Below are 16,301 nucleotides of genomic sequence, written 5' to 3'. Positions count from 1 at the left end.
AAAAAAGGAGCCAAAAATGAACTCTTAATCTTGAAAACTAAGCGCGCTGTAATTTTTTGAAAAAAATATTTTTTCTGCTTCCGCGCTCACTCTGAAACCCCTCCGGCACACGGGAGACATTTTTTTTTTACCGCTTCGGCGTTTAAGGGTTAACATGTCCAATCAGTGTTTAAGGGTTAATTTAACAGCTGAATTTGCTAGGTTACGGTTTTAAATATGGTAAAATTTTAAATGTGTAATAGTGAGTGTTAGGCATATAGTATAGATATGTTAATTGAGGTTAGAAAGTATGTGAATTGCTGTGAATTTTGAGATATATGCAAGAGCACGCTACTTCAAAACTTTTGTTGCTGAACAGAAGACCAGACCCCAAATTGTCTAGAAAGTTTAGGTGTTACTGTATCATTTGAGTTTGTCAAGTGTTTTCTATTGTAGATCCATAGAATTCTTCCTTGGCAAACTCATTTTTTGTTGATGTCCTCCATGCATTGAGATGTTTTTACCATATGTTGTAATTTTTTCATGGAATTGGACTTATGGCTGGTACTTCCACCTTCTTGACCCAGTCTAATTTATTCTTCCTCCTAAATGGTGATTCATATACAGATTCATTCATTATAATTTCTAGTAGTCTCCTCCTGTCCCTTTCTTCAGATGGAGATTGGTACAAAAGAATGAGGACAGTATCACTGCAAGAACAGAGGAGTTGGCGGGGCATGCATATAGGAATCCTTTTTTTAAGTTCTTTCAGTGTATCTGGATGCTTTTGCACAGAGGCTATTTTACAATGAATGGATTTTGTAGAAAAACTTCATTTGATTGTTAAACATTTATCGAGATTGCGGGTTATATAAGTTGTTGTATTTCACAGGCTGCCAGCGGCCCTAGTGACCCTCAGGAAAACCTTCCAGAGGTTGAGGATGACACTCCTGATATTTCAACCTTTCCTCAGAAACCTATGAGAGTCTTGTCATTATTTGATGGGATTTCTACAGGTAAGTATACCCTTATGTTATTCGTTTTATCATAATTATTAGTTTGACTGTGCCAGTGAATTCAAAATCAGTATAGTTATGTTTTTTCAAATGTTGATAAGCCTGAAGGGAGTTTGCATGGTTTGTGTCATAGTTAAAGTTAAAATTGGTTTTAGTGTAAGGAATTATACAGTGCCTGCAAGAACACAAACTATACAATTTTACTGCAAAAAAATCTATACTGCAAAAAATCTTTACACAAGAAAATTTGTATAGTTTTCACTTGCGTCCCTGCCATAGGAAAAGTGAGTGACTTAACTTTGCTTTGTGTAGTTGTCTTAGACTTACTCTGCTGTTCTGCCAAGCTTCCAGTGAGCCACATACACTCATTGAGGAAGAAGCTAATTTATGTCAATGTTAAATTCCACCATTTTCACTTTTCCACGAATTTTGCTGCCCTATAACTTTGTTGTAAGTAGTCAGAATGGGTCGAAAAGCTTTCAATGGAAGAGAAGAGCTGTGTCCTTACCCTGTTAGAACAAGGTAGGTTTGTGATATGCATCGCCACAGACCTGAAAGTCACTAGGATGGCAATTTACACCCTCAAGAAAGCTGTTGCATATAGCTCCCCTGCACTGCACCACCCAGAAAATCTGGCTCTGGGGCCAAAGAAGACGTCTGTTCTTACTAACATGATTATGCTGAGAGAAGTATTAGCAAATCCTTCCATAACTGCCATAGCCATCAAGAAAAAGCACCCTTAATTCTTGAAGTCTCTGTATGGACTATTCAATACTGTCTGCAGAAGGACCTCATAATGCCTAATTATCGTGCCTCCAAGATGCCCTAGCTAACTGTAGCAATGGGGAAGAAACGGCTTAATTTCTGTAATAATATAAGCACTGGACCTCTGAGCAGTGGCAGAAAGTGATATTTAGTGATGAAAGCACCTTCAGGTTGGTCAGGGGTGGCTCCAACATTGTCCTTCGTCCAAGTAATGTCTTGTTATGACCCCTGGTACACAGTGAAACCAGTGAAGCACCCTGGCAGTGTTGTGGGGTGTTTTTAGTGGAAATAAGGGCACTTGTGGACTGTGTTTTCTTCCTAAGAATGTAACAATGAATGGCAGTAATTACGTTGATGTTTTGAAGTTCTGTCACATGGTGGTGTGGGGTAATCATGAGTTTGACTTTTTTATGCATGATGGTGCTCCTCCCTTCAGGTCAAAAGCTCTGAAGAAGTTCTTTGTGGACAACAATATCAGTGTTTTGGAATGGCCAGGCAATTCCCCAGACTTGAATCTGATCGAAAATGCCTGGAATAAAATGAAAAATTAAATTTAAAAAAACCAACCAACCAACATCCAGGACCTAGGAAATCTTGGATCATCATGGATGCCTCCTACTTCTCCAGCCTTGAAAATTTGATGCCCAGGGGTAATCAAGAATAAAGGGAACATGACCATGTACTAAGTGTACAATTAAAATAAAATACATAAAAGTTACATATAAATGAAAATAAAATTTTTTTTTATCCAAAATTTTTAAATGTATAGATTTTTTTGCAGGCACTATACATCATATTTAGGCTGTAAATGGACCTTGCTGTCAAACTTCTCAGTTTCAGAAGTCTTAATGTTCCTCACTCTGTTGGACTGTGGAAACACACCATTTATGCCAAAAAAACATTGAGTATAAAGTTATGAAGAGGATGAATCCCTTTTAACCAATAAAATGTGACCTCTTGCAACTTGGTTGCAATGAATAAGTGTCAAGTAGAATCTTGGAAAGGTGAGATCAGGGATGCTTCAGGAGTCTATTTCAAGGGGGAAGAACTCTTGGTGAGATGCAGGAGGTCCAGAAACCATTCTTGGTACAGACAAAAAGGGGCACATGAGAGTTATCTGAGACAAAAACCTTTATTGTTTATACATAATAGCAGCAAAATAATTTCCGAGAAAAACTTTGATGAAGATATAACTTTTCTAGAAAATTCCCATTCTAAGCAAAGACAAAATTGTTTAAAAGTTTAAGTAATTTAAATGCTGAAATTAAAAGGATCCCATGAATCCTAAAATTACTAAAACAAGCATGCTACTGAAAAGAGGAAAAAAAGTTCTAACTTAGCCAGAAAGATCACTAAACAATGAATACAACAAATCAAAATGGAATTAAATAAATGAGCAAATGTTTGAAGGAAAAAAAATGAAGTTATGAGCACCGCAACTATCAGACAAGGAAATGAGAAACCTCTAATGTTGGGAGAGGTGACCACATGGGCCCTCAGTGCAATTTGGCTTGGGTATGGTAAGGAAAGTGGGTTTCCTGTGCCTTTGGCTTCTGCAATTTAAAAGAGGATCCTATAAGTGGTTCAGTAACATTACTTTAGCTGTGTGTTTTTGTGCATGTTGCAGGCATTTAGATAATAATTTACTCTTGTAGAAATTACATTATGTATCCCGTGGTGTAAATCTTGGACTGTAATTGTAGAATTTAATTTTCCTTACATTAATGCATACCACTGTTCATGACATTTTTCATCTAGGAAAGTGAGCCTGTATTTTGATGAAATAAGTAAGAAAACCAATTGCCTCAACAATATTTTTCAGGTCTGTTTGTACTGGATAAACTAGGATTAGAGATTGAATTCTATTATGCTGCAGAAATCAATGAATCAGCCAAGAATGTTGCCTCTTTAAATTTTGGTCCTAGAGTTGTTAACATTGGTGATGTACAAGCAGTCTCAGACAAGAAGGTCAGTATGTTTAATTCTCAAGAAACTTGGTTATCTGTAGCACCTTTGCTAACTTGTGATTTCTCATGTGGATCATTCTTGACTTGTAACCCTTAATGGACGGACATGCTCAAATGAGTAGCAATAATAGGTTTTGGGTGGATGACGGAGTCACTCATGGTGAATAACAATATTGTGCGCCATTGTTTGGGGGAATCTGGTGGGAAATAGGTGCCATTACCTTGATAGCCCATAAATTCACTAATGGCAACTTTTAGACTGGCTAAAATCAAATGGGCAGCTCATGACAGAGTTAGTTGTGATCTTTACTTCAAGGGAGGATGTACTACATCTCTGTCTCACATGTAGTCTTTTTTTAAATTTGCTCATAAATATACCAAGGGGATGCTGATGGTTTTAGTTCTTATCTTGTATGATAGTATATCAGTTGTAAATATAATTTTGCAAAGAAATATTAGAAAAGATGTTTAAATCCAAAAAAGTTACGCATCTTTGTTCTCGGTAAATTTACGTAAATTTTTTACAACAAATATGCTCAGAATTTTTTACTGATTTTATTTCCTATCTGTTCTGATATTGTATGAGCCATAATTATAATTTTACAAAATATAAGAAAATTATTTTTTACAAAAAACATGAATAACTTGGTGAAATTTATGATTATCATGTAAAAGAAGACCCACAAGGGGTATATAGTAGTCATTTTCAACTTTTCGTGGTAGGTAGGGAAAATTTTTTAGAACTTTGTTTCTTACACCATGTGCATTTGCATCTCTTACTCTTTCAATTGATGTATTTTTTTCTTAAATTGGCCGACCTCTTAAGTTTGCCCGTCCTGAGGTGCAGCTATATTGATTTTTTATCCCATCCATTAAGGGTTAATTGAAGTTCTAGTTATAGTTGCTCTTATACAGATTTAATTCCTTTCTTATGGATTGGTTTCACGTGTAAAAGTATAACACTGTAAATTTCATAGAAAATAGTACCAAATTAGGAAGTTTCTAAAAGCGTAGTGCCTGAAGGTTCATAAGGGTAGATTTAAAAAAAAAAAAAAAATCTGTTAAGAGCTTTTTTATTTCATGTTGATTTTTGTGTGCCTCTGACCTGAGTGCAAATTACATAGGAAGTGTGCAGCTTGAGGAAGTGCTTCATGTGATGTAAATATTGCAGCACTGCCATACCATGTTCTTTCTCTTTACTACATTTGTTAGTTGCATTTTTTGTAATTGCTTTTCCCTGGCATTTATGCTTTGTGAAATAAGGATTTTCATAGATTTACTATAAATGTGATTGATAATAAAGCTTTTATGTGGTGATCATTAGCAGTGTTTTCCTTAGTAGTGAGCTGCATATGTTGCGTTCCTACTATCTTTATGGAAGTTTTACATTCTCCAAGGGACGTAGATAATTTTTTTTATAATTAGACTATTGATACTATTATTATAACAAATAAAATGTAATTTAACTAATCTTCATTAATGGATAAATGTATTGTATGTTTGCTACAGATTGCAGAAATGTGCCCCATTGATCTCCTTATAGGTGGTTCACCTTGCAATGATCTCAGCTTTGTTAACCCAAATAGAAAAGGATTGTTTGGTAAGTTTTTATGTTTCTGATTAATCAGAAGTAAACATAGAAAAGAAGGCTCCAACTTAGTTAGAATCGTATTTAATTAATTTTCCACTGATATATTTTATGTGTTCTTCATTGGATTGTGTAATAAACTAGTCTACCCCTTCTCCATCTCCCACTCATCATTATGGTATCATTCTCTCTCATGCTGCCTTCATTGCTGCATTTCATCAGCTTAAGCACTAACCTTTAAGGGGAATTAATACAAAGCAACATTCTCCTTTAGCATCTTCCTCTTTGATGGTGTGGTGGCCCCTTTTGTGTGTCTCAGATCTTTTCCAAGGGGGCGTCTACACCCTGATGCTGTCTTTTTCCCTAAAAGGAAGTTATTTGTTGGGTGTTCTTGAGTCTCATTCCCTTGCTCAGATGCCAGCCTTTCCTTTCAGTCTTCCTGTTGATATTGGAAGTGGGATTCTGCCTTTCCTAGTCAGTGCTTGCTTTCATGTGCTGTGCTTTTGGATTCTTGACAACTAAGGGGAGCCACTTTCAAATTATGTGGCTGGATGAGTCAGTATTTTCATTGTGTGCTGTGCTTTTTGTGTTTTTTTTTTTTTTTTTTTTTTTCACATGCAACTTTCACGCACTATGATACCACCTCCTGTCAGTGTCCTTGAGTTTCTGCTGCACTGTCATAGTTCACAGTTCATCAATTTCTGGGTTTCTGCTACACTGTCATAGCTCACGGTTCATCAATATCTGGGATTCTGCTGCAGTCAACTTCTCCGTTCCTTGTTTGCATGCAGTTCTACTGCTCAGGATCCTACTGTTCTCTATGGTTCCCTATTTTGCCCAGGGATTTTGGGAGCCATGTCTCCATGTCCCCTACAAGGAGAAAGTTTTGTTTTCATCACATGATATAGTCCTTCAAGTCCTTTGTTCCAGCTCTCTCCTGTCTGCTTGTGATCGAAAGTTTTGCTGGGAGCCAGTTATTGATGATTGTGCAACGTGAGGTGATCCCTTTCCCATTCACACATTTTATTTTAGTGTCTTACCAAGCAGTTATTGTATACTATACTCCATGTAATGTACAGTCCCATTTTCTACAGCATGTAGTATTAGGATTTTAGCATGTACCCCTAAAGTAACGTAAGTTGTTTTTGACTTTCGCAATAAGCCTAGGCTATGTTAGCAGTTGCTACCGTGGCATAGTCTTAGATTCTGACAAACTAAGCAGCTAAAAGCTTAGAATATGCTTATGAAATGTATAAAAAAAAAATCAGTATACAGTCGTCGTCCCCCCCCCATATTCATGGTTTCAAGACTCGTGGATTTGCCTGTTCACAGATTTTTCTGTTGAGCCTATTTATAAATTATTCGTGGGAAAATCGGCAATTTGCTGACTTCTTCACCAAGAAATATTCACTAATTAGTGTACTAGTACAGTGGACCCCTGTATTCGCGTTCTCTGTATTCATGGATTTCTCTCAGGAACATTTCCCCCTATTATGAGAGATATCCACAAATTCTTGGCTCTTTTTATTTTTTATCAAGCTCATCATAAAATGCACTTTTTGTGATAAAACTATTTAAAAAAACCAGGTATGAAAATTTTGAGTGGGTTTTTCTTGAGTTTTAACTAACAAAATAGGAGGTTTTAAGCATTTTTATAGGGTTCCAACTATTTGTGGGTTCTAACTATTCACGGGAGTCTCTGGTACGCATCCCCTGCAAATACGGGGGGACCACTGTATTTTTATGTTTGTGGACTTTTTCATAGAGAAATATTGACTAATTAGTGTAGTCGTTTGATGTTATTTTCATGACTAAATATATATTTTTTATGATGAAAAAAGGATTTACTAATTTTCAAATATTATTCAGTTTAATGCTCTCTCTCTCTCTCTCTCTCTCTCTCTCTCTCTCTCTTCTCTCTCTCTCTCTCTCTCTCTCTCTCTCTCTCTCTCTCTCTCTCTCTCTCTCTCTCAGATATGTAATTGCTCAGTGAGACACTGAAATAAAAATGTAATTTTTATAATGAAAGCAAGATTTAATTTACACTTCCCAAGCAATTACATAATCAGACCCCTCCCTCCTCCCTACAGGTGGATGGTTTTTAGGTCGAAACATATTGGAGACACCTGGCCAATCATATCTGTTACTCCCAAAAGTGGGTGGATCTCTGTCTTTTCTTGTACTTTGAAGACTGCAGGTTTAGTAGTATTTTTCATAACATTTTGGGTGCTGGGTACCCACTCACAATTTCAAAGGGATTAATACATGAACAGTTTAGGGGCTCTCACATACAAAGGCTTGTTTTATTATAGTCTGCTGTGAGGTTGTTATACCCATCTATCTTTCTGCAGTGAAAATTTTGCCCTGTTTGAAGTTATTGGGTGGAGGGCTCAAGGGATGTCAGTTTTTTTCTGCTGTTTGTTCTTTTTCTGGATATTTCTGGGTACTTTATGATCTCTCCTTGTTAGATAGCCACTACTAGGTCCTGAACAGCATGTTCCCTTTTGTGGAGCTCCATTTCCTGAAGTTTGAGAAGTCTACAGTGGGCTTTTTGCATGTAAGTCTTCAATTCTGCTCAAGAGGCTTTGCTGCATTGTTCCCCTAGTTGAGTTGGGATTCAGGTTAAGGATGATTAATGAATTTCTTATTGTAGGTTCATTAATCATAATCTTTTCATTTTAAAGGGCCATTAATCACTATCTTTGATGCTTTCCTCCCCTCCCTTCCTTCTCTTCATGCAAAAATGTATTTTTTAATTTTAATATTTTAGCAATATGTATTTGTTGTTTTACAATACTGCAATGTACTTGTTACTCTTAAAAAGTAATATCTGTAATGACAGTGAAGAAATTTAATACATTTGTGGTTTTACGACAGCACAGTACAAGATCAGTGACATCAATGAAGAAATTAAATGAATTTGTAGTTTTACAGCACTATAGTACTGTACTGTGCTGTACTATTTAAAAAAGATAATAGTTTATAAGGGCAGCACAGGACCTCTGTGTCTGTCTGTCTGTCCTGGTTAAAACTTGTAATTCAATTTTCGACCTGTTCCCTTCGTCTGATGGACTTGAAATTTTGCATGGCTTATTAGTCAATCCTGGGGACAATGCAATGTACAACCTTACATAATCAGTAGATCAGCAGTGACCCTATAGTGACCTCGCCCAGTATCTCGGGATTTGTATGAAAATCTTCGATTTTTCATACCTTCTTTGACTTGGTAGAATAAGTTAATAACCTTTGGCTTGACAGGATATCATGTTAAAGTTTTTTAGTTACAATCATAAGTCTGTTACAATTTCAGCATAATCATAAATCAGTTACAATTTCTGCCAAAACTAAAAAGTAGAAAATAGAAAATAAAATGAAAGAAGAAAAAAATGTAAACATCTTTATTAAAATGCACTAAAAAGTAAAAGAAATTATTTTTTGAGACACCAGGATTTTCGTGCAATTAATCATGTCTACAAAAATAAAAGTGTGGGCACCAAACATGGAAGGACATCCTACATGAAAAAAAATACAGTGGTACCTTGACCTATGAGTTAATTCGTTCCATGGCTGAGCTTGTAGCTCAATTTGCTCTCACATCAAATCAATTTTCCTCCTTGAAAATACTTAAAATGCCCTTAATCTGTTCCAACCCACAAAATGCCACTCCATATTTTGATGTTTCATGTTATTAAATAAAGGGAAATATACATTTCTAAATAACAAATATTGTATACAAATATAATAGAAAGAGTATGTAAAGATGTAATAATGTTTATACCGTGTACAGGCAGTGTTCAAGTTACGATAATTTGCTTGATGATAATCCAATTGTATGATAGCCTACGGGAGAAAGAGAGACCAAATTTTAATAGTGTAACTTTATCCCATCTTCTAGTTAAATAAGTTCAAAAACGGCAAAAGAGTATGATGAAAGTATTGTTTTAACGTTATACTCCTTGCATAAATGTGTACAACCATGAACAACCAAAAAAAGAAACTACTTTCTTTTGCTAAGTACAATCGAATTGGATAACAACATCTGTTTGCCTCATATTTCAACCATCGTACGACAGTAAACAATTACTGTAGTTATGTTATAAATGATGTTATGTAGACTAGGACCGAGATATTATTATGTAATAACTATACTCATTATAGATTAAAGATCAACAAGGAAATATACTGTTAAATTTAAACCAAGTTGTAGCTGAAGCTGAGAAAACTGTTCACGCTACTCATGGCTATTATCGTACATTGGCAACAAGGATATAACTCCGGTAAATGTATGCCATCAAACACAACCCTAGATAAAAGTGAGAGAAAATAATTTTATAATCAAAACTACTGGGATTGAAAGAACACATTTTACTGTTGTTTTTATGCTAATAAAAGATAAATAACATAAAGCTCATATTATGATGAAAGAAAGTGAAAATAGCCAACGGAATCACGTAATTGTTTTACTCAATAAACATGCTGCCAACGCAGTCTGTTAATGAAAAAAATAATTTCGTTCACAATCACAGCAAGATGTATTAAAGTCATATTTTCACTTGAAAACAACCTTGTCCCACGTAAGTCAAGTATCTAGATATTTGTTTATGCTAACTAGAGCAAGAAAATTCACTCAGATTTGAGTTAGATAAGTCAAAATAAACTCGTATTTGCCATCGGCTGATTTCCAAACCAAAACATTAACCTCTATGTTAGTATTTTATAATATAATATTAGAATACATACTAGATTATTGAATACAGTGAAGTACAGGTGGCCCCGTGGTTAACGGCACAATCGCTTAGCGGCGAATTGGTTTTACGGCTGTCGTAAAAAATAATCAAGGTATTTTTGCAGCACAATTTTCGGTTAACAGCACCGCTAGCGCCGTTATGTTTAACGAGTACATACATTTGTAGAAATACCGTTCAGACCATAAAGGTTATGCAGATGATATTAAAAAATTTATTTATTGAGATTTATTACATAGGTGTTAGGGCAAACTATATGCCCCTGACGCTGTTCTATGCTGAAAATATAGAGTTAAATAAGTGCAAATTTAATTATGGATGTGCCGATTTATAAATGTTCATGCTTTTATGTTTAAAGTGTGTATGAAAATGTTCTATTACGTATAGGGTATTTGTATAGGTTATTTTTGTTTCTGCACATAAATATGATACAAAGGCAGCTTTTGAAACTGCCCTCCAGTTATCAAAAGAAAGTTTTTTTCATGTTTGTTCTTCTGAGCTGCCACCTGCCACTCTTCCGAAAATGCGAATTGAAAAAAAGTGCAAATTTAGTGATTGGTGTGTCGATTTATAAATGTTCATGTTTTTATGTTGAAAATGTGTATGAAAATGTATTACGTATAGGGTATTTTTATTTTTGTGCATAAATATGATACAGAGGCAGTTTTGAAACTGCCCTCTACGTTATCAGAGGATGTTTTTTCATGTTCGTTCTCATCTGCCGCTGCCTGTTGCTCTTCCGACTTCCAATAATATAGTTAAAATAGTGCAGATTTAGCGATCGATGTGTCAATTTTATAAATGTTCATGCTTTTATGTTTACAATGTGTATGAAAATATATTACATATAGGGTATTGTTATTTTTGTACATAAATATGATACAAATCACGGCAGCTTTTGTAAGTGCCCTCCGTGTACATCAGAGGATATTTTTTCATGTTCGTTCTTGTCCGCTGTTGTTTCAAAAAAATGTATTAACCCTTAAACGCCGAAGCGGTAAAGAAAAAAATGTCTCCCGTGTGCCGGAGGTGTTTCAGAGTGAGCGCGAAAGCAGAAAAAATATTTTTTTCAAAAAATCACAGCGCACTTAGTTTTCAAGATTAAGAGTTCATTATTGGCTCCTTTTTTTGTCATTGGCTGAATTTTAGTATACAGCCATCAGAAATGAAAAAAATTATCATTATCATATATAAATAATGCGATATATGATAGCTCAAAAATGAAATTTCATATATAATTGTATTCAAATCGCGCTGTGCGCAAACCGGTTAAAGATAACAAGTTACCTTTTTTTTTGTTGTAATGTACACTAAATTGTGATCAATTTGGTATATAACACATTGTAAAATGATAAAAGCAACACAGAGAAAATATTATCACAAAATAATGCATGAATTCGTACGCGCGGACGTAAACAAATATTTTTTTCAAAAATTCACCATAAATCTAAATATTGTCCTAGAGACTTCCAATTTCTTTCAAAATGAAGACAAATGATTGAATATTACTATACTGTAAGAGTATTAGCTTACAAATGCAGTTTTCGACCATATCTGACGAGTTAAAGTTGACCGAATGTCGAATTTTTTTATATATTTTTTTATATGCAATTATTTCGGAAATAAGAAAAGCTACAACCTTCAAATATTTTTTGTTTTATTCTACATGAAATTGCGCACGTTTTCATATATAAAACTCTATGAAATGCCTAATATGAAATGGAGCAAATATTCCGAGAATGGGACGTACGCATTTCAGAGATTTGTGGCGGAGAACCCGCAGCGCGGAGGGAAGGAAAGTTTTTTTTTTTTTTTAAATTCACCATAAATCTAAAATATTGTGCTAGAGACTTCAAATTTGTTTTCAAGATGAAGATAAATGACTGAATATTACTAGACTGTAAGATTTTTAGCTTACAATTGCGTTTTTTTCGACCATTTCGTAGAGTCAAAGTTGACCGAACGTGGTTTTTTTTTCTATTTATCGTGATTTATATGCAAATATTTGAAAAATGAGAAAAGCTAAACAAACCTTCAATTATTTTTAGTTGTATTCTACATGAAATTGCGCACATTTTCATATATAAAACTTTATGTAATGGCTAATTTAAAATGGTGCAAACATTACCACAATCGCATGTATGATTTTTTCGGAAGAGTTACCGCGCGGACGTAAAGAAAATGTTATTTTATTCATAAATTCACCATAAATATTGTGCTAGAGACTTCCAATTTGTTGCAAAATGAAGGTAAATGCTTGAATATTACTAGAATATAAGCGTTTTAGCTTACAATTGCGTTTTTCGACCAATTTGGTAGAGTCAAAGTTGACCGAAGGTTGAAAATTTGTCACTTATCATTTTTTATATGAAAATATTTCAAAACCGATAAAAGCTACAACCATGGGTTGTTTTTAGTTGTATTGTGCATGAAATTGCGCACATTTCCATATATAAAACTTTATGTAACGGCTAATTTTAAAATGGTGCAAACATTACCACAATCCTTTGTATGATTTTTTTCGGAAGAGTTACTGCGCGGACGTAAGGAAAAAGTTTTTTCATAAATTCACCATAAATCGAAATATTGTGCTAGAGACTTCCAATTAGTTGAAAAATGAAGATAAATGATTGAATATTACTAAAATATAAGAGTTTTAGTGTACAATTGCGTTTTTTGACCATTTCGGTAGAGTCAAAGTTGACCGAAGGTTGAAATTTTGGCACTTATCGTTATTTATATGAAAATATCTCAAAACTGATAAAAGCTACAATCATGAGTATTTTTTTGTTGTATTCTACATAAAAATGCGCACTTTTTCATATATAATACTCCATGTAACGGCTAATTTAAAATGGTACAAAAATTATGTCAAAGTGACGAAATAATTTCCGAGATGTGTCAGATACTTTTTAGTGCGGCAAGAAAGAAATTCGCGCTTGCGCGCCTGTGTAACAATTGTAAACAAAACAACACCTTGATCCATGAACTCCCAGCATCCCCCAAGGCGCGTGTTCAAGAGTTTTCGGCTGGTAGGCCTAAAAGTATTTTTCCGCGAATTTTAAAAAAACTTGTATGTCGACGTAAAATATGTCCAGTCGGCACCCGAGAGACAAAAAATGTTGACGTAAAATACGTCCAGTCGGCGTTTAAAGGTTAAAAAAACTTCGTGTGGTTATATATGATAAATTGGGGAGCTGATTATAACTCATTTTGTTAACCCTTAAACGCTGACTGGACGTATTTTACGTCGACATTTTTTGTCTCTCGGGTGCCGACTGGACGTATTTTACGTCGACATACAAAAGTTTTTTTAAAAATTCGCGGAAAAAATACTTTTAGGCCTACCAGCCGAAAACTCTTGAATCAACGCGCCTTGGGGGATGCTGGGAGTTCACGGATCAAGGTGTTGTTTTGTTTACAATCGTTAAGCAGGCGCGCAAGCGCGAATTTCTTTCTTGCCGCACTAAAAAGTATCTGTGACACATCTCGGAAATTATTTCGTCACTTTGACATAATTTTTGTACCATTTTAAATTAGCCGGTTACATGGAGTATTATATATGAAAATGTTGCGCATTTTTTATGTAGAATACAACTAAAAAATACTCATGATTGTAGCTTTTATCAGTTTTGAGATATTTTCATATAAATAACGATAAGTGCCAAAATTTCAACCTTCGGTCAAATTTGACTCTACCGAAATGGTCGAAAAACGCAATTGTAAGCTAAAACTCTTATATTTTAGTAATATTCAATGATTTAACTTAATTTTGCAACTAATTGGAAGTCTCTAGCACAATATTTCGATTTATGGTGAATTTATGAAAAAACTTTTTCCTTACATCCGCGCGGTAACTCTTCCGAAAATAATCATACATGCGATTGTGGTAATGTTTGCACCATTTTAAATTAGCCGTTACATAAAGTTTTATATATGAAAATGTGCGCAATTTCATGCACAATACAACTAAAAACAACCCATGGTTGTAGCTTTTATCAATTTTGAAATATTTTCATAGAAAAAATGATAAGTGACAAATTTTCAACCTTTGGTCGATTTTGACTCCACCAAAATGGTCGAAAAACGCAATTGTAAGCTAAAATGCTTATATTCTAGTAATACTCAAGCATTTACCTTCATTTTGCTACAAATTGGAAGTCTCTAGCACAATATTTTGATTTATGGTAAATTTATGAAAAAAATAACATTTTCTTTACGTCCGAGCGGTAACTCTTCCGAAAAAATCATACATGCGATTGTGGTAATGTTTGCACCATTTTAAATTAGCCGTTACAATATGTTTTATATATGAAAATGTGTGCAATTTCATGTATAATACAACAAAAATAGTTGAAGGTTGTAGCTTTTCTCATTTTTCAAATATTTGCATATAAATCACGATAAATAGAAAAAAAACCACGTTCGGTCAAATTTGACTCTACCGAAATGGTTGAAAAACGCAATTGTAAGATGAAACTCTTACAGTCTAGTAATATTCAGTCATTTATCTTCATCGTAAAACAAATTCGAAGTCTCTAGCACAATATTTAAATTTATGGTGAATTTTTAAGAAAAACTTTCCTTCCCTCCGCGCGCGGATTCTCCGCCACAAATCTCCGAAATGCGAAAGTCCCATTCTCGGAATATTTGCTCCGTTTCATATTAGGCATTTCATAGAGTTTTATATATGAAAATGTGCGCAATTTCATGTAGAATAAAACGAAAAATATTTGAAGGTTGTAGCTTTTCTTATTTCCGAAATAATTGCATATAAAAAATATATATATAAAAAATTCGACATTCGGCCAACTTTAACTCGTCAGATATGGTCGAAAACTGCATTTGTAAGCTAATATTCTTACAATATAGTAATATTCAATCATTTGTCTTCATTTTGAAAGAAATTTGAAGTCTCTAGGACAATATTTAGATTTATGGTGAATTTTTGAAAAAAATATGTGTTTACGTCCGCGCGTTACGAATTCATGCATTATTTTGTGATAATATTTTCTCTGTGTTGCTTTTATCGTCTTACAATTTGTTATATACCAAAATGATCGCAATTTAGTGTACATTACAACGAAAAAAAAGTAACTTGTTACCCTTAACCGTTTTGCGCACAGCGCGATTTGAATACAATTATATATGAAATTTCGTTTTTGCGCTATCATATATCGCATTATTTATATATAATAATGATAATTTTTTTCATTTCTGATGGTTGCATACTAAACTTCAGGCAATGACAAAAAAAGGAGCCAAAAATGAACTCTTAATCTTTAAAACTAAGCGCACTATGATTTTTTGAAAAAAATATTTTTTCCGCTTTCGCGCTCACTCTGAAACGTCTCCGGCACACGGGAGACATTTTTTTTTTTACCGCTTCGGCGTTTAAGGGTTATTAAACTTCAGCTTTTTGTTATAATTTTTCATGCTTTTATGTTAAAAATGTGTATGAAAAATGTATTACAGTATACTTTTGTTTTTTACATAAATATGATACAGTGGCACTGTGCATGTCTATTTGAAGTCTTTGTAACATGATGAAGACAATTGGTTATTCAGTCGCGCTCGAATAATAATATTTTAATTTATATAATTGAATCACTTTTTATAGCAAATTATATTTACAATTGTTGCATAGATTTATTTTAAAAGACAAAACTCACATATACGTTTAATTTTGCAACACTGCAATTTGTTTTTCCATGGGATAGAAGTACAAAATATCGGTTTTTTGCCATGTACGGGAGCAAAAAATTGAGGTACGACTGTACAAGCTCAAGATGCTGCTGGTACGTAGATGGCATAGTGACGAAAATTCAGATAAGCACAGAAGAAAAGAAAATATGCATCATTTCCATAAATCTTTTAAAAAGTTATACATTACGTCACTGTATCCAATAATATTGTATTTATTCTCGTATTATTTTATTATAAAATACTACGCTAAATCTAAGCCAGTATTCCATGGAGCGGCCAATGTTTTGGTTTGGAAATCAGCTGATGGCGAATACGAGTTTGTTTCGCCATATTTAACAAAATTCTGAGTGAAATTTCTTGCTTTTAGTCAACATAAACGAATATCTAGATGCTTGACTTATATGAGAAAAGGTTAAAGGCAGTCCCCGGGTTACTATGGGTTCGGCTTATGACATTCCGAGGTTAAGGCGCTTTTCAATTATATTCATCAGAAATTATTTCCAGGGTTATGACGCTTACAAACGCTCATCTGGCA

The 16,301-nt window shown here is 34.2% G+C and overlaps 2 protein-coding genes across 2 annotated transcripts in view; one reads left to right on the top strand and one right to left on the bottom strand.

The window, feature by feature from the left end:
* Positions 1-16,301, bottom strand: part of LOC135198471 (DNA (cytosine-5)-methyltransferase 3A-like) — a gene marked incomplete in the record, with an annotated part of 337,711 nt that overhangs the window by 182,525 nt on the left and 138,885 nt on the right.
* Positions 1-16,301, top strand: part of LOC135198830 (DNA (cytosine-5)-methyltransferase 3A-like) — a 56,424-nt gene that overhangs the window by 23,814 nt on the left and 16,309 nt on the right. The window contains exons 6-8 of the mRNA XM_064226800.1: positions 872-995; positions 3,583-3,728; positions 5,237-5,327. Coding sequence (XP_064082870.1) covers positions 872-995; positions 3,583-3,728; positions 5,237-5,327 — 361 coding nt within the window. The remainder of the gene's footprint in view (positions 1-871; positions 996-3,582; positions 3,729-5,236; positions 5,328-16,301) is intronic.

Source organism: Macrobrachium nipponense, chromosome 22, assembly GCF_015104395.2.
Source record: "Macrobrachium nipponense isolate FS-2020 chromosome 22, ASM1510439v2, whole genome shotgun sequence".
NCBI lineage: Eukaryota > Metazoa > Arthropoda > Malacostraca > Decapoda > Palaemonidae > Macrobrachium > Macrobrachium nipponense.
Note: the sequence above shows the minus strand (reverse complement) of the source record. Positions and strands in the feature narration are given on the sequence as shown.